General features: G+C 34.2%; 1 protein-coding gene across 9 annotated transcripts in view; it reads right to left on the bottom strand.

Moving 5' to 3' along the window:
- The window catches only part of LOC131077208 (uncharacterized), a 32,202-nt gene extending 21,073 nt beyond the window's left edge, over positions 1–11,129 (bottom strand). Inside the window, exons 1-4 of one of the 9 annotated variants that reach the window (XM_058014652.2) lie at positions 10,979–11,129; positions 8,818–9,700; positions 7,946–8,098; positions 6,457–6,538 (exon numbers count right to left, since the gene is read on the bottom strand). In XM_058014652.2, coding sequence (XP_057870635.1) covers positions 6,457–6,538; positions 7,946–8,098; positions 8,818–9,350 — 768 coding nt within the window. In that variant the 5' untranslated portion in view covers positions 9,351–9,700; positions 10,979–11,129. Of the gene's footprint in view, positions 1–6,456; positions 6,539–7,945; positions 8,099–8,817; positions 9,701–9,809; positions 9,895–9,937; positions 10,292–10,397; positions 10,421–10,646; positions 10,838–10,871 lie in introns of those variants that run through there. The other 8 variants (XM_058014647.2, XM_058014645.2, XM_058014646.2 and 5 more) reach the window with 8 other exon arrangements.
- Between the last annotated feature and the right edge of the window lie 12,271 nt (positions 11,130–23,400).

Genomic DNA, 23,400 nt, shown 5'->3' with positions numbered 1-23,400 from the left:
ATTAATTTTCTATTCATTTCATTTGGAAGTTTTACATTTTCTTCCTAAATCTAATGTAGGTAAGCCATAGGGTTTGTAAATTTCTTTAAAAAAAAAGTAGGGTTTGAAATTTTGAACAAACCATACATTTCTTTTTCAAAAAAATTACAAACCCTACCTTAGTACCTATATTAGTTTTATGAAAAAAATGTACAATTTTTTTTATATTAATTTATGACAATGCACAAATTCTCAAATATTAATTTTTTTTGTATTTGTAATAATGTCTTATTGCAGCAACCTTGATTTTTTTATTTGCCTCAATTTTCACATTATAATCATACAATGTCTACTTCTAAACTCCCAGTTAGAAAGGACCCCGCTTGGAAATATTATGAAGATTTTCTCGAGCAAAAAAGGACAAACAAAGTGTAAATATTGCAAACCAATATTTCATGGAGGAATATATAGATTAAAATACCATCTTGTCGACATACGTGGCCATGATGCTGAACCAAGCACATTAGCAACTGTTGAGGCTTCACGTGAGTGCTATGTGGCAGTTGAAGCACTTGAAGGAAAGAAGGAAATGTCGAAGAAGCAAAAGGAGGATTTGGCGGCCATTGGTTGTGTTGGAGGGCCTTCTTCGATGCCTCCATATTGTCCCAGTGCTTCTGCTTCTGCTTCTGCAAGTGCTCATGGTCCTGGCACTGCCAGTGGTAGTGGGAGTGTTAGCATTGGTCCTAGAATTCGAAAATCTAGGCTAGATTCCTACTTTGAGCCTGACACTACTCCTGGCTCCCAATTGTCTCTTGAGGGCATGGGTTGGAACAAGGAGGTCCATGACGTCGCTAGATTGGCAGTCAGCAAGTTTTGGGCCTAATACACTGTTCCATTCTTTGCAGCCAGGTGAATATTTTTTGTTTGATTGTTTTAATATTTATAGTTTGATTTTTTTGTTGTACATAGTACATACTTAACTTATCTCATTTAATTCATTTGTAACAGGTCTCCTTATTGGCAGGAAATGGTTGATGTCGTTACCATATGTGGGGCGAGGTTCAAAGCCCCTTCTGAATCGGATTTAAGGGGACCAATTTTGTCAGACTTAGTGTGTGATGTGAAGGGTGAATTACTGTAGGACAAGTGGCACCATCATGACCGATGGTTGGACAGATAGGAGAAATAAAACTCTCCTTAATTTTCTTGTTTCTTCTGCAGGTGATTGATTAATTTTTATTTTATTTTGTCATTAATTTTTTTTGAATTTTTATTTAATGATTTATTGAATGATCACTGATCTTGCTTTATTTTTAATTTCAAGGGGCACTGTTTTCATAAAGTTCATTGATGCCTCTACACACTATAAAAGCACCACATTCCTATGTGAGAAAATAGAGATGATACATGACGTGGATGAGGAGATGTGGTGCAAGTAGTCACCGATAATGTAGCAAATTATGTTGCTGCTGGGGACTTTTGATGGAGAGGCACCCATCTATATTTTGGACTCCATGTGCCGCCCATTGCATTGACCTCATGTTGGAGGATATTGGGAAACTCCCATGGATTAAAAGATGTGTAGAAAGGGCAAGAAATGTTTGCAAATTTGTATATAATCATTCATGGGTGTTAGCTCTTATGAGGCAATACACAAAGTAGAGGGAGTTAGCTCGTCCTAGAATCACCAAATTTGCCACTAACTTTATTACATTACAGTCCATGCTTCGGTGTAAGGCGGCTTTGAGACATATGCTTGTTGGTGAGGAGTGGGCTTCCTCATCCTATGCTCCTACCACTACAGGGATAGATTTGTCAGATTGCATTTTTGATGAGGGAGGCTTTTGGACCCCTTGTGCTGAGATTGTGAAGATAATTTTTTTATAAATTCTACAATTTAAGTTTCCGTTTTATAATTTATTCATCATTTTCTCTAATTTGCTCATTTTTACAAATTACACAATATTTGCAATTTTGCAGTTTGTTAAGCCCTTGGTGACTCTCTTGCGAGTTGTGGATGGGGTAAAGCCTGCAATGGGCTACATATATGAGGGCAAGGATAGGGCCAAGGAGGCCATCAGATCCGTGTATGGAAGAGATGAGAGTAGGTATCGTCCCATTTGGGATATCATTAATAAGAGATGGCATAACCAACTTCACAGGCCCATCCATGCAGCAGCATATTATCTTAATCCAACATTCCATTTTAGCCCTACTTTCAAAGCGGATGAGAAGGTTCTTAGTGGGCTATACTCAATCCCAGAGCGGATGGCACCTACTGGTTGTACTCCTACTGAACTTATGCGAGAGATACAATTGTTTTCTAGTGCTCAAGTGGAGAACTTCTCTCATCCTATCTGCAAAGAAAGTAGGACAACTATGATGCCAGGTAAAAATACATTCTAAGGCATAATTTTAATTTTATTATATATTGTTAAATGAGTCGAGAGTGAAACTGATTTTGTTTATTTTTCTCAGAGTTCCCAAACTCGCCGCGAGTCAGGCGAGTTCGCCGAGTTGGCGAGTCGAGCCAAGCTCAGCGAGTTTTGCTGACTCGGGACTCGGACTCGGCGAGTTTTGACCAAAACTCGCCTGACTCGCGAGTCAGGCGAGTTATGGCAAAACTCGCCGATTCCAAGCTCCAAAACTCGGCCACCACAGGGCAATGTTTTGACTTGTTTGACAAGTTAGTATCTTCGTCAGGATTCATATATGGAATATAACATTTAAGTATAAGTGACATTTCCTTATGTCTTTTCTCTTTCTTATACTTTAAGTTATATTCCATATATATTGTCAGGATGTTTGAGAGTGGTTTCGAACCTCCATGAGTTATAATGCAAAATCTAGTTTTTGGAGGATCCTTCAAATTTCCAGACTTAATCAAATTTCAGGCCATTTCAGGATCAAGATGACATTCCAAACTTTTAAGGCGAGTTCACTCTGACCTTGATGTAAGGGATGGGACCTAGGAGGACACTATGCATTCAACCAAGGTTTGATTTAGCAACTTGAAGCGTGACCAGATAGTACACAAAAACCCTAGGAATGATCTAAATAACCCCTAATCGCTCAACTGACCTAACCTCCTTCACTCCACCTTGAGGAGATCCACCTGATTTGATGACCTTTGAGAAATTCAATCCCTTCAATGCAAAGGCTAAGACACTAAAACGACCAACAACAAAACTAAAAGAGCTAACCCTAGAAAGCAAAAAGTGGGGGTCTTCATTTGCAATGGGGCGATGTGTGAGTACCTCACAACAGGGATGTTTCTTAAAATTTTGAAAAAAGGGGGTGAGTTGGGGATATTTCCTACCTATCCCCACATCCCAAAAAATCCCCCCATGGGGCACAAGGTTATTTTTGGCAAGGGACATGTCTCTGAGGAGCATATTTCAAACCCTTCTAGCCTCACAATTCCCCCTTCCATCCAACATATATATAGCCTAAAAACTAAGAGGTCCAAGAAAGACCAAGGTCAACTATAGTCCCAAGGTAAAACCTAAGTTCAAAAAGCACACTATTTAATGCTACCATACACAAGCATTCCTTACAGTTTCCAAGTGAAGATGTTCATGATGTCTCATGTTGGTGCTCCCAAAATTTCAATTTGGCCAAAGAAAATACTAAACAGAAGCCCCAAACAAGTAGATACTCTACCAGCATGCCTTTCATGGCATAACAAGCTAGCACACATTATAATTGGGCTTTATTCAATAATGGGTGCATGAAACAAGTTTTAAATTGTTAAAAATCTCTTAATTTCAAGGTTTTTTTAATTTTGCCGAGTCATTGCCGAGTCGTTGCCGAGTCATAGCCGAGTCACGAGTCGAGTCGGCCTTGCCGAGTCTGAGCCGAGTCCGAGTCTGGGAACTTTGATTTTTCTCATTTCAAATTCAGATAATTGGTGGAACTTTTTTGGCCCAAAAACACCAAATATTCAAAATTTGGCCATTCACATTTTGAGCCAACCATGCAATGCATCTGGTTGAGAGCACAATTGGAGTATGTTTGAGCACATACACTCCAAGAGACGCAATAGATTATCTGTGGAGAAGTTGAACGATCTTGTCTTTGTTCACTACAACCACCACCTTAGATAGAAAAGGAGTGCACAGAATGACATCTCCCCTATCATTCTAAAGGAGATTGATCTTGAATTCGAGTGGACCACTGAGGCTACAGAACCTATCTTTAGTGACGATGACATTGATTGGGTCGACTAGGCAGATACAGAGGCTGATGTTGTAGCCATGGCAGAGGAGGAGTGGAGAGCATGAACGGAGACAGCAGAGCCAGAGGCAGACAATGACATAGATATTCATATACCTAATGTTGGTGACGGTGGCATGGTGTCACAGGGAGAGGCTATGGCTGCTGAGTCATCCAGGACCTACCTTAGACGCCTTCGTAGGAAGGATGCAAGGTCCTCTAAGCCATAGGCTTGTAGTTGTGTTTACTTTTGATATTTGTATGGAACATTTGATCATATGATGATATGGATTTTTTATTCCATGAGTTTTGTAAAATTGTATACATTTGACAATATTTATATATCTATGTTTGTTATTTCCTTCAACTAAAATTTTCGTTTATGCTTATGTGATTGACGTATACTTGTGTATATAATCAAATTAGCTTCTATTTCATGATGTTATCGTGTCTTTAAGGTGTATTTAATAAAAAGTGCATGAAACAAGTTTTAAATTTTTAAAAATCTCTAAATTTCTTGACTTGAGTTTTCACTTTGCCGAGTCCAGCCGAGTTTTTCTTGCCGAGTCCGAGTCCCGAGTCGAATCAACCTCGTCAAGTCCGAGCCGAGTCTGAGTCCTGTTTCTTTGATCAAAACATCATAAATCAACAATTCACATCTTGAAATCAGAAATCAATCATCAAATGTGTTTTAAGGAATCAATCAATCTATCAAATTAATCAATTCATCATTCAAGCATCACTCTATCAAATCAACCTTCTTTGAATCAAACACTCATTTGAATATCAATCATCCAACAACAATCCACCAATCAAGGAAAGCAATTGAATTACTATCAATCAGCAGCAGAAATAACAATACATGCAGCAAACCAAATTCTATAATAACTTCTTCAATTATTGCAATATGAGGAAATAATTATATTACTCATGCATATGTCTATTATGTGTATGTATATATTTATACCAGATTGTATGCAGATATAAATGCCTAAATCTAACATTAATATTTATGTATTTAATCATGTGAATTTCCATTTGCAATAATCAATCATGTTAGGGAGAAAAGGAAGGGAATGCAAGAAAGGGGGTAATGGCACGAGATACCTCACTAGGCACACCACCTCATGAGAATGGTCAAAGACCGCATGAGGCAAGGGGGATAAGGTCCACCCTTGAGCCTAGGGTCGAGGATCAGTTTAGGGGCAGCCTATTGCATGTCTTCTCTACTAACCCCATATCGATCAATTGTTGACAGAGCTAGAAGGGATCCTTAATCATAACAGAAGAGAAGGATGACACAATAGAGGGAAACAGCGTACAAACCCCACTACATACACCACCTCATGAGGACAGTTAAGGACCACATGAGGCCAAGGTGGATAAGGTCCACCCTTGGGCCTAGGGAAGGGGATATATGGGGCACCTTGTCATATCACCCAATTCTACCCTTGTTATGGTTGAACCCCCATATAATCATTTAGAATTGTTATGTGCTATAAATATGTATTATATGAGCCCCCATATAATCATTTATAATTGTTATGTGCTATAAATATGTATTTCCTTTAGCCTTAGAAATGGAAGTATTCTATGAATTATATCTACATCATATTCTAACTTGGTTGCAGGTTTCCAAGGCAGACTTATCTCATCCTATTCTTGAATGAAGATTTATCTCTAACTATGTTTTGCCCTTGATTCATTTTGGATTTGTGAATTTAGGCAAACTATAAGGTGATCCCAAAAGGCGACATTACAAAGTTTCTGAGGTTGTTGTGGGCACCAAATTACAATAGATGGTAGTGGATCCGATGGATATGGTGGATATGATGGTCCACCACGCCATGACTGTTAACATGTTGGTATTGCGTCAATGAGTACTGATTGAGTCATTGCTGACCATATGACGGATGTCGCCACCCCCCATACCAATTTAGTTGAGGACCATCCTGATTCGGCTGTCCCATTAAATTAAAACATGAATTATATGATTGCCATACTAAGTAGTGCTTGGCGAGGCTTCTACAGTCGTTTTTGGGCCATAATGCATACATGTTCTTTATTATGTTCTAAATGAGAATGTAATTGCTTCAATGAGGTAGTTCTGCTAGCCTCTTCAAGTGTATGGATCTTGGTCCAATTTAACAAACATGGCCAAAGCTTTATCAACATCTACTTGTTTCTTTCTTGCGTACAAAGTATCCAACTGTTTGCCCATATGATTCAAAAGATTAGTTTTAAGGTCATCCAAGAGATTACCTAATTCACACTTGATGACTCCTGCAGCAGAACACAAAGCTTAGCCTCCAAGTCTATGATGGTTTGAGATTGGAAATAGTTCCTGCAATTCTCATTGATATCATCAAAAGTCAGCTTTAAAACATCACTCCATCAATTAAGATTAAGAGCATCCATGCAGTCCTATCAAACCCCTTAAGGAAGAGCATCCTTATTGTTTAGGATTAAGTAGAGTTTGCCTACAGTGTTGAAGACTAAATAAGAATAGTTCCATAAAGTCTTCCAATGCTTCTTCATTTTTTTTGACATCCAAAAGATTTCATCTCTCACATATTTGGCTTTGCAGTAGTACACATATTTCTTTAAAGACGTGTCCTTGATTTCTTCCCAGATATTGATGACAGTTATGCCATGTCCTATGAACCAACGCAAAGCAAAATCTTTGAGATCGGTTGGTAATAACTTCAGTTTCTGAGCATCATTCCAATAACCATAAATACAACATAACATGTCAAATTCAAACAAGGAAATGTATGGATGTTCAATTGTGAGTCCATGGGAAAGAGGAAGAGTAGAGTGTGGAATATTCTTCATGTGTGATCTTCAAGGAAATTAATTGGATACTCAAAGGTGATTAGAGCACTGTTAGTCAGAGATCTGTTGTTGTTATTTGCTTCACCATTGTGTTCAATTCTATTTTCTGAACAACAGGTCCAGTCTATGTTTAGGATTGTAAAAAGACAAAATTTGTGACACATATCTAGGTGAATCAAATTTGTCAAATGACCACTTCAGATCAAGCTTTAATGATTATTTTGCCCGCTTTGAAGAGTTTACATGGACATACTCACGTCATTACATCCCACACCTTGTTCCCACTGCAGGTTACACCTATCAGCATATAGAGATTAAAATTGTAATTACTCAGTAAGGTTAGAATGTTTAACTGCTTGAAGAGACAATCACTTTAGTGCCCCTATAGTCCATTTTAGCAGGGCTGAAGGAATGTGACACTCGTATCAATGATTGTAACCACTTATGAGTTGAGGAACTTGTGATAGTCGCACTTCATTTATTTACATTGCCTTTTGTCATAGCAAGACAAGATCGATCACTATAGCTAGATATAAGCACCAGGTTGACATATTAAGAAGACCTACAAGTGTACAATCTATAAGACCTAGACCTACTATTGAAGTGACTTATCTCTCCGACAAAAAAATTCAAACAAGTATAACCTTTAAGAAACAAAAAGACTTATACTTAAGTGTTCTTTAAATTAAAATCAATACTTTAGCCTTCACCTTGCAATCTATAACTTGAATTTTGAAAAAAAAATCAGTCATGTCTGATATCTTCTAACCTTCTGAAAATAGCCTTCAGCAAAATCTACCTAAATAGAACAGAATATAATTGCCTAAGAGATGTATATGTCTTAGAAAATAGTCCCAACTTGAAGTGAAGTTATACTACTAAAATCAAAATTGGAAAAATTATGTCAGCTTCTTACATAAGTCTTAACTCAGCTTTTAGACTCTCCAAATCTTCACGTGTCACCAAGGAGGATAACTTGTTTGCAATGTCTGTCAAATGATTTGATACAATTCCATATTCAGGCACAGGAGACGCCTTCCCACGGGTTTTCCCATTCACACCCATTTTCCTGCATAAAGAGATTTACAGCAAATAGTAAGTAGGAAGAAGAGCATTTGTCAATTGAAAAACTCAGTATCGGAGTTTTATAGCAAGTAGTAAGTACAGCATTTGTCATTTGAAAAACTCGGTATATCTACTCATCATTTCCCTCAAGCGAGGGCAAGAATTCGGTTTATACCATTGCCCTTATTTACAACTTTAAGACAACAACAACAAAACATTTATAAGAGAAGGTATTCCTTCACCATATCATGAAAATAATCAGATTCATGCATGGGCATATTGACAAATGAGTTCGATCTAAAGTTAACTTTTTTCCCAACAATAATAAGAAGTTCTACTCCCATGGACTTTTTTGATTGTACATTTAATGCAAGCACCATGCCAAATGCAGACCATTGAATCCTGAGGTATTCATTTAAGAAATGGAAAGGTGTGAACACTTCGTGACGTGATTGGACCCCTTGTTCTTTCATATTGGTCTTGCGTCAAGGAAAACGCATTCTGGACTAATTTTCAGTCAAAAATAGTGCATTTTGTAACATTTTGATTTAAATTTGAGGGAAATTTCAAGACATTATACAATTTTAGAAGTTTAAAAATGGAAGATAATCTTTTTCGATACTTCTTTCAGACTTTATGTGTTTTATAGCATATATTACCTATCATTATTATATCCCCTAATTGAACTTTCCCAAATTTTGAAAAGCTATGTTATCAACTTACCCTGCTTCAGCCCGAGCCTTCTGGGTCAAAAGTGCACTCCTGTGAGCAGAACTATTTGCATGAGTAGCAAGTGCACTCTGTTGAAAATTTGTGCTTCCCTCCTTTCTGAAAGCATTCCTAGTAGCCGTGTGACCATGTGCTTCACAAACAGTGCAGAACATCCTTTCTTCACCATTTAGGTTTCTGATGAAGGCCCATGGATATGATTTCTGCCATTTATCTCTCCACAGTCGAGGCCCCCGACGCCGCTTCCTCTTCGACTGATGAGCCTCAACACCATTGTGGGTGTCATCTATATAAAACCCCTCTTCAATGTGACTTACCATTAGCTGCTGTCCTTGCTCTTGCAGTTGCTGTTGCATATGGGTTTCATCCCCATTGTGTATATTGTGATCATCATCCTTTCCAATGCATTCATCCTCATCATCTCTGTACAAAACCACATTGCTGCTGCTGCCCACTTCAACAGAGGATCCATCGAGCGGGTTCCCCAGAAGAGATCCACCGGCTAGCACACCTACAAAGTGATCCATGGTTTGGAAAAGCTACCCAAATCAAACAAGAATTTACTCTCTAGTTACAGGAGTCGTTTTAGCACTCCTGATTGATTACTATTCCTCCATTGACCTAGCTTGGTCATTTGCGGACATTGCTATGATTTGGTTCTTTCATTACTGAATAAGTCCTTAAAACGGATTGTCATTTTGGCTACAACCAAATCCAATAGTAGTGCCTTGTCTGTAGTTTGCCTGTGGACTGTGTGTTCAGTCATTGTAAACGATGACATCAAACAAAATGAAACTGAACTTTACTTTTAACTGCTCAAAATCCAACTCCAAACAGGAAGCCCTTCACATTAGGGTTCTGAGTGATTGCTAAGATCCTGCAATCAAAATATAAACCTGATTAAAAGGGGACTAATGATTAAAAAACAACAGAGATGAATAAATCAAAACACCTATTATCAAACAATAAAGACAAAAAGCTTATACAACGAGTGCAAAGTAGACCATTCAAGCTAATCAGATATCAATCATAGAAGGAATAAGCAGTCATCAGAAATAGTTCGTTATGCAGTTGATCAGGAACAAAAAACTAAAAATTAATAAGTTCAACCCACACATATTTATCGATACATAAATCTGGAAAAAAGAACCGAAAATAATAATTTCAACTCAGACACATTTGTCAATCCAGAAATCCGGAAAAAAGATCTTAAAATAATAATTGCAACCCAGACACACTTGTCAATACATAAGCAGACATAACACAAGGCAGTGAAGTAATGATTAAAAGGTCTATTCAAGCTTGACCATGTTTATAAATCTTATGAATGTTATTCAATTGTACCCCACGCTGTATTGAATACATAATTTTACCCAAAACTTCCCAAAAACAATTCAACCCGACAGGATAAAGTAAACTGTCACTCTAGAACAAGTAGGAGAAAATACAAAACCAATGCAAAAGGCTGCACGAAACAGTATCTTCTCAAACATACACTAGACAAAATCATATAAGATTAACGGTTGCATCATTAAGCGTTCCTCAAATACCCACAAACGAAAATCATCTCGTACCAACACTAAAACCATAGTATCGTTAAGCTCAACAGGCAATCATGCAAACAATTTAGAGTCAATAAAACAGAAGCAAAACACCCATACAAAATAAAATATGAGTTTTATAGTGTATCAGAATTCAGAGTGCTCTTCAAATCGATGGGCAGCCCAAATATAGACATCATTTCGATATGCATATTATTCTCAATCCAATAAAAACAAACCCACGAAGCAAAATTTAAAACTTCGAAGAAAAACAGAAATTACCTAATTAAAAGTCAAAATTGGATTTCATTTGACAAAATCCTGCAATTTTCATCGACGCGCAATTTAGATGACAAGATTTATGACTACACGGGCGTAACTGGGTTTAACTATTTGACACAGTTTTCACCTTCCGTACACTCGTGGAGAAAAAAACAATTATAATTTGAAAACCGTATTAAGTCTAAAGAATCTACCCATAGAAGTTATAAGTGCAGAACAGCTTACAAAAAACGTATGAGTCTAAAGAATCTATCCATAGAAGTTATATGTGCAGAACAGCTTACAAACATCATTTCTTACAAACATCATTTCTAATAATAAGTTTCTCGTACCTATAAAGCCCTTCATCTGCAACATCATTCTTCTCTCAATAAATTAGTCATGGTCTAGTCACTACCCCAGCAAAAGAGTTGAATAATTTTATTCTATTATTTTAAGAGAAGCTTACAACCCTGATATTTGTTGATGATGGAAAAGTAGCTACTCAAACTTTTCCTTTTAACATAGTTGGGTGAGATTTTGAATTGTTATTTTGGTTTATAATTTATGATAATTTGTTATTAGATAAGATATTTGTAATATTATCAAAAGTGTTATTAAATGGTTGATAGGTAGAAATATTTATAGTTTATTAATACAATTATTAGGTAGGGGTCTTATGGAGGGGCTTAAGCTTCTATTTTAAGGAAGAGGTGGTTTCATGAAGAAATTTTTTTTTCTCTCATTATGTGGAATTTTTTTTCTAAAAAGTTGAAGCCCTACTTTTAAAGCCAAATTTAAGCAAGTGTAAAAAGTCGGAGCCCTACTTTTAAAGCCTGGAAATTTAAGCAAGTGAAAATGGGGTGGGGTTATTTTTAAGGAAGCCCCGCTCCATGGGACCCAGCCTAAGTAGTTTTTTCCATTGGACATGTACATTTATAGGTGATTATAAAAAAAAATTAAAATACCTCTGTGATAATTTAAGTATTTTCAATTATTTTATAAAATGAAAATAACTTCATATTAACTTATTACTATTGATGATGATATTCAAGAATACTCAATAGTAACACATTAAGAAGGACTAATCTATAAAAAACATTACAGTGTGTGTTTTTAATATTAACATAATAACAAAAGTGATAGATTTTGCTATGTTCATGGAGGTAATAGTTAAGTCTTTAATATTTTTTATGTTTTTATAGGAATCTCAAATTCAATTGTAATTAACATGCATACTATTTCTTTAATTCGTCATTTAAAAATGACACTATAGATTGTTTGAATTTTTTGTTTTTGCTTTTTCAAAAAAGTTTAATGTGAAAGAGTTGTGTTTAGTTGTGTTCATGAATGAATATCACAATATGTTCATGGACATTGTCTTATGTGAGCACCTTAACTACAAACATGGATTTTTTAGCCTAATTCAAAACTTTGTTGTCATAGATTTATACATGAAGGTTGGCGTAACTTTGATTTTTTCATGCATTTTAGCATTGTACCTTGGAAAAAATGAAGTTGATTCAATATCATGTCCTTGTTTATAATATGTCGTGTTAATGACCAAAATGCCAATTTCATATTTCTTATGTGCAATTTCATGTGTGTCTTTCTTCTTCTTTTTTATCCTTCTGTCAGTCTAAGGTCCCCAAAGTTTATAAGAAAAGAGGCATGTCCAACCTTCTATATACTTGTTTATCATTGGAGGTTTGGAGTTTTTTATCTACGCATACCTTCTCTTCTAACTCCATCATTTCTTTGGTCCCTCTTGGTCTTTCAAACTTTACCACCCTAGAATCCTTTTCCACTCAAATATATTTTCCCTTACACTTATAAGATTTCATCTTCTAGGCATACCTCATATCCATTCCCCACTCATTTCACTTGTCTTGTCGAAGTTCTAGACTTGACCCTAGTAGTTTGCCTTTGCCCAATCTTTGACCCCTAAACTCTATAATTTGTATACTTTTGTATTGTACATCTCATTTACTTTCTTGACATGTCTCAAATCACCATCAATGTTCAAATTTGATAGAAAACTTTCAAAAAGGGTTTTTTGTTGCCCATAAAACATCATTTAATAGTAGGGCACAAATCCATGTGTACCTCCAATAATACAAATTTAAAGAAGGCGATCAGGGATACAATTAATAAGATAGTTAGGGTTTCAAACCTATGCAACATTTCACCATTGTTAGACAACATTGTAGGTCATAAGAAACTCTTCCCCACGCCTCCTAGTAAATTCAAGCACATGTGGCATAATTCCAAAGGTGATTTAAGGGAAAATGGTGTTCATTGGGTATAAACACTGTATCACATACCAATCATAAGATATTGTCATTTAATGCATGTTTTAACATTATTTTTATGGGTATTAAGGATTCAAATTCAAAATAGAACATTATTATGCAATATTCTACATAGAATTCCTAACCAAAAAATATTTTTCTACTTGAACTTGTGTCTAAATTTGCCTAAATGTGAGGATGCAAACATATCGATTATTAATAATTACATGACAAACATATGGATCTATTAATAATTACATGACAAAAACCTTTTTTGGTTATGTGCGGTAAAGGATGAAACCCATTTGACCAAAGGAAAAGTTGATCTAGAATTTGTATTTGAACTTCATGGTCATAAATCTCATGAACATTGAGTGTACATGTCACCACAATCATTGTGGATGTCAACATTTTTGTTCTAGTTTTCAATAGGTGTTCAATCAGCATAATGTAATGTTTATATTAATCCTCCTAATACAATAGATGGCTATAGTGTTTTATGAATTTTGTGAACCCAATTATAAGTTTGATATAATATTAGCTATGATTTATGCCATTGTATCTAGGATTGTCATAACTCTTTGTAAACTATTTATAAAGATGTGTAATAGGCAAAATCTTTGTGATGTATTTAACAATATTTTGAACTCGGTCTATAAATTGGTTGTTCTCTATTACTGCAAAAAATCATGTCTTATATTCTAGTTTGAAATTTTAATTCACACATATGAACAAAGATTCAATCTCTTTATCAAATACTATTAAAAATCCCTTAATATAGAGTTAATTAGTTCATGCACTTGAGTTTGGACTTGTTGATTCGGGCGACCGCTTGGATCTAGATAACACATTTGTCTTTCGTTTGTTGGAATGAGCTATTATATAATGGTCCAAGTGTATTGTATAAATACAAAGGGAAATTTCTAAGTTTTGATAAGAGATTGAAAAATTATTCAAACCAAAAATTAAATTACTCTTAGTTTCAATATAGATCACTTTAGTAGTATCAAAGCATGTTACTTAAAACATATAGTCGTAAAGAATTTAAGGAATGTTAGCATTATTATTTATTTGGGGCATTATAGTGTTACCAAAGCTAATTTTCCTACTAGCCTATGAATCGTGGGATTCCTAAAGTTTCTAATATTTGGTGAAATGAGATCCTCTATAGATAACAATAACAAAAATAGAGGGGATGATGACATGTAGAGATAAATGGTTGCATCTAATGAAAGACTTCCTAGATCTAATCTCCTTCACATAGAAGATGAAGAGATGTATCTCTCAATAAAGTTACAAGAAAAAAATAATTTTCCATATTTCATGTTATTGATGAAATCATTAGTAGAGGAAAAATATGAAACGGTTTACAAAATATTAGAATTTATTTAAATATTTGAAAGTAGTATTGTTATTTATAAAATATGTTGAATTTTCTTTCCCAAACTACTTAAAGTGGATAAAAATAAGAGGCACAAATAAACAAGTGAACCAACACAAAGAGATCAAGAATCTAGAGAAAAGTCTACAACCACAAAGTCAGAGTTGATTAAGAAGTTAAGTAAGTGTGACAAGGAAAAAAATGTTCTTGCAAGAAGATGAACAATTAAAACCAAAGCCTCAAAAATTCATAAGACATGCTACAAAATTAAAGTAGTTAGTGCATAGAAATAAATTATATTATAAGGCTAACCTTCTAGTCATGAGTAAAAAAATAGCTCTCATGTTACAAGGAATGAAGATGATACCAAAAATGAAATTAGAAGAAAGCAAATTTGCTTCTAATGCAAAGAATCTTGGAAACTAAGCCACACGTGTCAAAGTAAAGAAGAGGAGAAACCAAATAAGGAACTAGAGAAATATGATGAAGAACTTAGAAAATAGATGAAGGATCATAAGCTTATGGTGAATGTACTCAAGCATAATCTACTCGAGGAAGAAGATGAAGAAGAGAAAATGAAAATAGAGGATCAAAAAATTACATGGGAATAAAAGGAATCTACATTTTATGTTGTATGTAAATATTTTAGAATAAATATTTCAATATTCTCTAATGAGCTCCAACCTTGAAAAGGTGTGTGTTTCATTAAAAATTCAATAATTTAAAATATTCATATTTTATGGGAAGTGTCAAGAAATGGTAAAGGTTACCACCTTCAATAAGGTATAATGGATCTTATATGAGTGTACAATAACTCGTAATCAAGAAGTAGAAAGGATAAAAAACACAACAATTAATAAAAGTGTATAAATCCCTTACATGAATAAAAAAATATGGCAGTTGAGCATGAAGAAGAAGAACGACCAAAGGTACGAGAAAGTGAAAGGAAACAAACTTTGGATGAATTTGTGTTGCAAGGGGAAGGTATGAAGTTTAAGGATGGAAATATTATCATGTGGACCTTAGATTTTACATATCCACAAGATAAATTTGTATTATTAAAATCAAGGAGATATCATCAATTGTTAAATGCACAAGTGAGAAAAGTCGTTCCTTTTCAATCCAAGGTCATCAATCCTCCAATGATCAATGAATTGCAAAACATTTGTGAAAGTGAAAGAGAAAAAAATTTGGAGTCATCATAATGAAGTTGTTGAGTTGACAGAATATCCATCTATCTTCAAAAAATTGAATCAGAAATAAATAAGACTAATACATTGAATAATTATGTTAATGAGGGTGCACGTGAAAGGAGTGCTTTATCTAATTTTAATATTATAATTTTGAACCATAAGGATTTTTGTGGCAATGCAAAGATTTATACTTTAGTAAAGGATGGTAAGAACTCTAATATTATTTAAGTGACCATATATTTTTGCTTCATGAGCTATAACATGGCTAAATTATTATCATCATGAGAAGCATCATAATAAAGATGAAATATTCCAAAAGCATTCAAAAGATTGAATCAGAAATAAATAAGACTGATGCTTGAATAATTGTGTTAATGAGGGTGCACATGAAGGGAGTACATAATCTAATTTTAATATTATAATTTTGAACCATAAGTATTTTTGTGGCAATGCAAAGATTTATACTTTAGTAAAGGATGGTAAGAACTCTAATTTTATTTAAGTGACCATATATTTTTTACTTCATGCTATAACATGGCTAAATTATTATCATCATGAGAAGCATCATAATAAAGATGAAATATTCCAAAAGCATCCTCTTATAAGAGTATGGAAATTGGCTAGCAAGTTGAGATACACAAACAACAATGTAAAAGAATCAACTGGTGTTTCAACCCTGCTATATTAGATGGAAGATATTAAAAAATACATGAGTTATGATATTTTTGATGCATTTAATATCCTTATTGTTGATAAATTCACCATACTGCTCAAATTTTCCTTATCAACACAAAAATTCTAACTTTTAATAGCCAGATTTTTAATCTTCCTCGGCAATGGCGCCAAAAATGATGGGCAAGGTCATTGATGTCATAGCTTGCATCATTGCAATTCTTATGTCATCGACTTGGGGTGTGTCTAAAAGATGTCTACGATAAGGATAGTACCACTTTTTGGGGGGTTGTGCACTATTGAATAGTGACTAAGGTCGGATCATGCTCCATTAGTAGTTGGTCAGAAGCTATCAAGAGCTCTCGCTTTTGACTGTCAATCTAAAATCTAAATGTCTAACAATTTATTTCGAAAAAGATTTCTAGTTTGACAACAGAAATGTAACAAAATCGAATTAAGATGGAGTCATGGAATTTCCTAGAAAGCTTGAAATTACTTTTAAACATAGGAATTTGAATCTAGATTAAGTACTTGAAAGTAAAGCTAATTACGCTTGCAGAATAGTAAATCTAATTATGCTTACAGAATAGTAAATCAAATTATGCTTGCAGAAATCAAACATAACGCCTAAATCCATGATCTAACTTAACAACAATTTTTCTTCCATTTTTCACCATCAAACTAACCATCTTATTAACCATGCTATTACCAATCTAATCTACAACAATTGTATTATTCAAACAACAATGTAAAACTAAGGATTACTTCTATTAATATTCAACTTCACATCTAATGTTGAGTACTGGAAAGAAATTACCAACAGTTAAAACTTAACATCTCAACGGAAAGAAACTTCAACAATTTAATCTTAATCTCATGCTTTTTAAAAGAAAACTAAAATCACAACAAAGATCACCTCCCTTTGATTGAGCAGGCCCTACTCTTCCTCAGGTGGGAACTTGAAACACAAATGTTGAGATCAACTTTCTACTTTGATTGATATATACTTCCAGGAGGAAATAAAACAAGTTCTGAATATTACAAAGAAGACTCAGCTCCACTGAAACTAAATACTGACTAAATCTTGACTTCTAATTTCCCTTTTAATGTGAGAACAATGGGATATATATATATATATATATATATATATATATCTGTATTCAAATTTCAAACTAAGGTTACTCACCTAAAGCGATAGTAACAATCAAGGAAAAAGAAACTGAAGTAAAATAAATCAACTCTGAGATGAAGTTGAGTTCTGAAAGACGTTGATGAGGAAGGAGTAGAAAGAGAGATCAAGGAAGATCTTTCATTTTGAAATAACTGAAGGTTATCATCTTCTATGTGACAGCTACCATGAACCATGTTGAATTCTTCTTATTTACTCAAATGTATTTAAAAACACATAAATGAAGATAAAACAAAACTGGAAGATATAATTTTGATTACCATCATAGTCTCATCATTTAAACAAGCAAAGAGACAAACATTGCATCATAAACATTATTTCTAATATTACTTATAATTAGCAGAGTATCATAGTAAAAAAGTAAATAAACATGTATGCAATTAAGGTATTTTGCCAAGCATATTAGTCCGAAGATTAATAAAAGCATAAAATATAACTATAATAAAAGTGTAATATTTCTTCCTCATTATTTCCTCTTTCCCTACCTTCTTTCAACCATGTCCTCATGGCTGGTCTAGAACATTCCTGTTTTGCCATTCCACCCAAACTGCTAAGTCAAGTTTGTTGAAATTGTATTCATGATATCTTTGGGAAGGAACATATCCATTAAATAATTCCACTCTTTCTCTCCATTCTTCTTTATAATCCCTATCAATTTGCTCATGTGCATTCAGTAGAGGTACTGGCATAAGAATCAGAGGAGGAAGTAAAACAAGTTCTGACTACTACAAATAAGATTCAATTCCACTAAATCTAAATCCTGACTAAATCTTTACTTCTAACTTCCTTTTTAATCTAAGAACAATGGAATATATATATATTTCAAACTAAGGTTGCCTGCCTAAAGTGATAGTAATAGTCGGGGAAAAAGAGACTGAAGGAAAATAAATCAACTCTAGGATGAAGTTGAGTTCTGAAAGAGCTGATAAGGAAGGAGAAGAAAGAGAGATCAAGGAAGATCTTTCATTTTGAAATAACTAAAGGTTATCATCTTCTATGTGGCAATTATCATGAACCTTGTCAAATTTTGCTTGTTTACTAAAAAAAATATTTTAAAACACATAAATGAAGATAAAACATAACTGGAAGATATAATTTTGATTACCATCATTTAAACGAGAAAAAATATAAACATTGCATCATAAGCATTACTTATAATTAGCAGAGTGTCACAGTATAAAGTAAATAAACATGTATACAATTAAGGCATGCCGCCAAGCATATTAGTCTAAAGATTAATAAAAGTATAAAATATAACTATAATAAAAGCGTAATGTTTCTTCCTCATCATCGATTGGGCTTTTTATTCATTAAAAACCTACTCGGGTTATGTTATTTTATATTCATATATGTTAACATACATGTATACATATATTCATATATAGTTTATGTTGCAAAGTGTGCGCCCTTGCCCTTGGTCTCCTTGTGTTGTGCAGCGTAGTGCTCGGGTTTGTGACATGGCTTAACTGCCTCTTGTGGATTCCTTAAGTCTAGTGATTGTATCGGACATTAACAAGTTGATCTTTTGGTGTAACGACAATCATACTTCTAACAAGTGGTATTAGAACCTGGGTCACAGGTTAAAAACCCTTCGCTTGTGCTGGGGGGAATTTTTGCAAGGTGTCTGCCCTTAGTCTCCTTGTGTTGTGTGGTGCAGTGCTTGGGTTTGTGACATGGCTTAATCGCCTGTTGTGGATTCTATAAGTGTAGTGGTTGTATCAGACATTAATAGGTCAATATTTTGGTGCAACAACAACTGTACTTTTAATAATTTCATATATTTAGACATACATATATTCATATATATAGACATATATATTCATATATCTAGACATACGTATATTCATATATGTAGACATACATGTATTTATATATGTAGACGTACATGTATTCATATATGTAGACAAATATATTCATATATCTATATCTATCTATCTATCTATCTATCTATCTATCTCTCCCTCCTCTCCCTTTCTTCTCTCTCTATCATGCTTTCTCCTCAACCCCTCTCTCTCAAGTTATCTCTTTCTATGCCTCTCCCTTTCTCAACCTTAATCTCTTTCTATCTATCCCTCCCTTCCCCTTCTTTATCTCTCTCTCTATAGTGTCAAAACCTTGATTGGGTTTTGGTCACTATAAAATATCCCTTTCTCTCAGGTTCTAATCACTATAGATGTTGCAACACTTTCCCTTTGTTAGTAGTGTCAAAACCATGATCAAGTTTTGCTCACTATAGACTCATGTCTAGAGTTTCAAAATTGGGATCAGATTTTTGTCACTATAGACTTTGCAAAACTCTCACTCTCTCTCTTTGTCTATAGTGTCATTAAAAATTCGATCAGGTTTTTGTCCCTATAGGTGGTTTCATAATGGCCATAAAAACAATTTTTGGTGCATGACCCACTATAACTGTGTCTTCACCTGCGACATTCTTAGACGGTGTATGATTACTTTTATTTTATATGATTTCAAATGATTGAAATGCATAATTAGTTTGATTTTTTATTTCTTTTTGTTTCTTTTATGCTTTTGATTGTCAAATTCAATGATTTTCATAGTTTTATGAAATCTTTTGTTTGTTTAATTCGTATAATATTTACTAACATATATGATGTTATTTAGAATAATTCATATTCATGGTGGGAAGGAACAAGCGAGGAACCATTGAATCATAAGAGACTGCAAAGGAAACACAAAGGCAACACATGAAAAGACTACGTGAAATGAGAAAATTGGGAGAAGATATGCATGTTGGCATTGCATGTCATTGATGTCAACCAGTAAGTATAGCATGTCACTGGTATTTATGGTTACCAATATACAAGGTATATGCAAGAGGCAAGAAGGTGATGCTACCGACATGGATGTCCATCGATAAGCATGTTTGAACATGGAGAAGACAAACCAAAAGAGTGAATGGTTGCTAGTTCACATGGAGTATGAACACAGAACCAAAAGCAATCCAAGTCAATATGATCTAATGGCAAGAAGAAGACAGAATAGTATGAAGGTCTACAGGTAGGATGTATGAATCGATAAGGTCCTTAACATTAGTCATGTGACTTGGTCGGTGAATGAGCTCAAACCGACATAGCAGACTAGGTTGAGTTAGATGGCGACTAAGGATGACATGTAGACTCCATGTAGCATGCATGCAGTGGCAAGAAAACCATCCATCAATGTGGTGGGTGATGAGTAGGCCAACTTCAAATGAGGACCCCTAAAATCACGAGTGAGTTGGAGAAGTTTGTGGCTCAATGAATATTGATGGACGACTCATGTGTTCTAATTGATGCATAACATCTAATCTCCTTGTCGAACTGGAGAAGTAAACTGTTGGAACTTTAATGGTGATTGATAGAAAATAGAGTCATTCTTGCTAAAGATAGAAAACACGTACAGATAGAAGGAGATATGGTGATGTAATGTTGTCGTGTTGTAGGAGATCGATCTCAGAGGACATATTTGATGAGATCCGATCTGATTCAAGTTGGTGAAGAAAACCCTAAGTGCACCAAAGTTTGAATCCATGTATTGGCGGGAAAGCAGATAAATAAATATGCAGATCAAAAATAAAAAAGATGAAGCTAGTTGATAGAAAGGTGTGTGCCTGAGCGAATAGAGTGCAGATCAGACTAAGAAGAGATTGTGTCTAAGTATCTGAAGGAGAACTGGTAGCAAAGGTGTAATCGATAAGGAGATTTAACAGAGGTTTAACTGGTGGATAACAAAGTTGAGGTGAACAGGTAGGAAGGCATCCGAGAGTGATAGAGTACAGGGTGAGTATTAGAGCAAGTCAACAAAGGCATAGATTGATCGGTAAGAGATCAAAGAGACCAAATTGATAACTGGTAGTGAAAGAACCGATGAAACAGATAAGAGTTGCAACTGACAGAGAGAAATTGAATAAGTGTTACAAAACTCATTTGTAACAAGGTAATTTCATTGTAATAAGTTGTTATTTCATTGTGTATCACTGAGTTGGAGCTTGGTGTAGGGATTGGTGCTCCTTTGGATTGGTGCCCATAAATCATTAGGGGTTGGTGCTCCTTGGGTTGGTGCCCTAAACATTGTAACTATTGTTTCATTGTGAGGCTGGATTGGAGCAGTAGACTCTAGCAATATTTCTCATTGAGGTTTTTACCACATTGTGTTTTCCTCGTATATTCGGTGTAGTGAGATGCATTCTTTGTGTGGTTGATTACTAGTGTCTTCATTACTTTATCGGTTGCACCCACATAGTTGGAAATTGTTTGAAATCACTAATTCACCCCTCCTCTCAGTGACACATTATGTTCTACAATGTCATCTACACCAACTCAATTACATGGAATGAATGAATTGAATTCAAACCAAGAACAAGTGCTAATTAATGATCAAACAAATGTACTTAAAGCAAGCCAAGAACATGCACCAAAATTGATAACTCCTAGAATTATTCATGTAGAAAACCAAAGTATATAATTGACATTGATGAAATGTTTTGAAGTCAATGCTCGATAAAAAATTTGAATGCACTTGTTGAACAATGGCTAATAGAGTATGGAAAAATTATTTTGAGAGCTTAAATAAAAATAGAAGTTGCCAATTAATTGTTGAAATGATTAAAAAAATGAATTCTACAGATACAACAAAAATTATTGGCTTAAGGTCATATGAAAATATTTTGAAACCAATGCTTGATAAATGTTTTGAATGCACTTGTTGAAGAATGACTAATAGAGTATGGAAAAAATATTTTGAGAGCTTAAATCAAACTAGAAGATGCTAATTAATTTTTGAAATGATAAAAAAAATTGAATTTTAGAGAGACAACAAAAAATATTGGCTTAAGTTCATATGAAAATAGTAGTGAAAAAAATTATAGTAAGAAATCTATTTGATGAAATATTTTGAAGCCAATGCTTGATAAAATTTTTGAATGCACTTGTTGAAGAATGGCTAATAGAGCATGGAAAAATTATTTTGAGAGCTTAAATCAAAATGGAAGATGCCAATTAATTGTTGAAATGATAAAAAAAAATTGAATTTCAGAGAGACAACAAAAATTATTGGCTTAAGGTCATATGAAAATAATAGTGAAAAAAAACTACAATAAGAAATCTATTTGATGCTTATCAAGCAATTGGTTCAACATCACACTGTAAAGATGCAAATGTTACTCGACGTGTTCTTACATCAATCATAATGATCAAGTAAACTCAAAAGTCTCATTTAATAAGAAAAATAAGTAAGTCATAAAGATAAGTAGAACAACACTACACCATGCCTTAGGGAGGCCTAAAAATTTTGAGGATCCTAACAATAATTCTCTTTGGGCATTTTTCAATAGACTTCCATGGAAATAAAAGGTTGTTGTTGATGAATTAAGACAATTAATTGAAATATTTTGGCATTAAAAAGTAAGAGTTTAACCCTATCAAAGAGATGTTGTTAGATGGTGAAATGGATCAAGAAATCATGAGCCACATCCGAATCACTTTCTGGATAGAACTCAAACACAATTTTATGAAAAGTTCATTCAAACCTATCCTCAAATAAGAATTAGTCAAAGGTTTTTTTTTAATTAATAAACCCTTTTATGCTAAGATAAATAATGCATGCACTACATGTTGTTATAGAATTCATATTGAATTTTCAATGCATTATGATACATATCATCATATATGTTGTACTTTGCATACTAACGATGTTTTGCAGGAATATCATATACAAATACCTCAAAAGTCGTCAAGAGATTTTATTTCAAGTGTATTATGTCAAAGAGATGATGACTACATCTTTTATAAGATTGTGTGTTTGAAAGGTTCATGTGCTACATGTGGTGGCTTGGAAAAGTTGCAAAGATGTACATACATTTAGAGAGTACACATGAAATTGGAAAGACACTGGTCTCTTATGAAAAACACAAGTCAATCACATATGGGGTTAAATATGGAAAATAGTTGAAGGGATATGAGTTGGTGAGTCAATATATACCTGTAGCAGAGTCTATGAATATTTTTTAGGAGAAACTAGTTTTTGACTACATAATGCATACACATAGAGG

The sequence above is a fragment of the Cryptomeria japonica genome, chromosome 3 (genome assembly GCF_030272615.1).
Source record: "Cryptomeria japonica chromosome 3, Sugi_1.0, whole genome shotgun sequence".
NCBI classification, from domain to species: domain Eukaryota; kingdom Viridiplantae; phylum Streptophyta; class Pinopsida; order Cupressales; family Cupressaceae; genus Cryptomeria; species Cryptomeria japonica.
The sequence above is the reverse complement of the archived record's forward strand: the minus strand, read 5'-3'. Positions and strand labels throughout refer to the sequence as shown.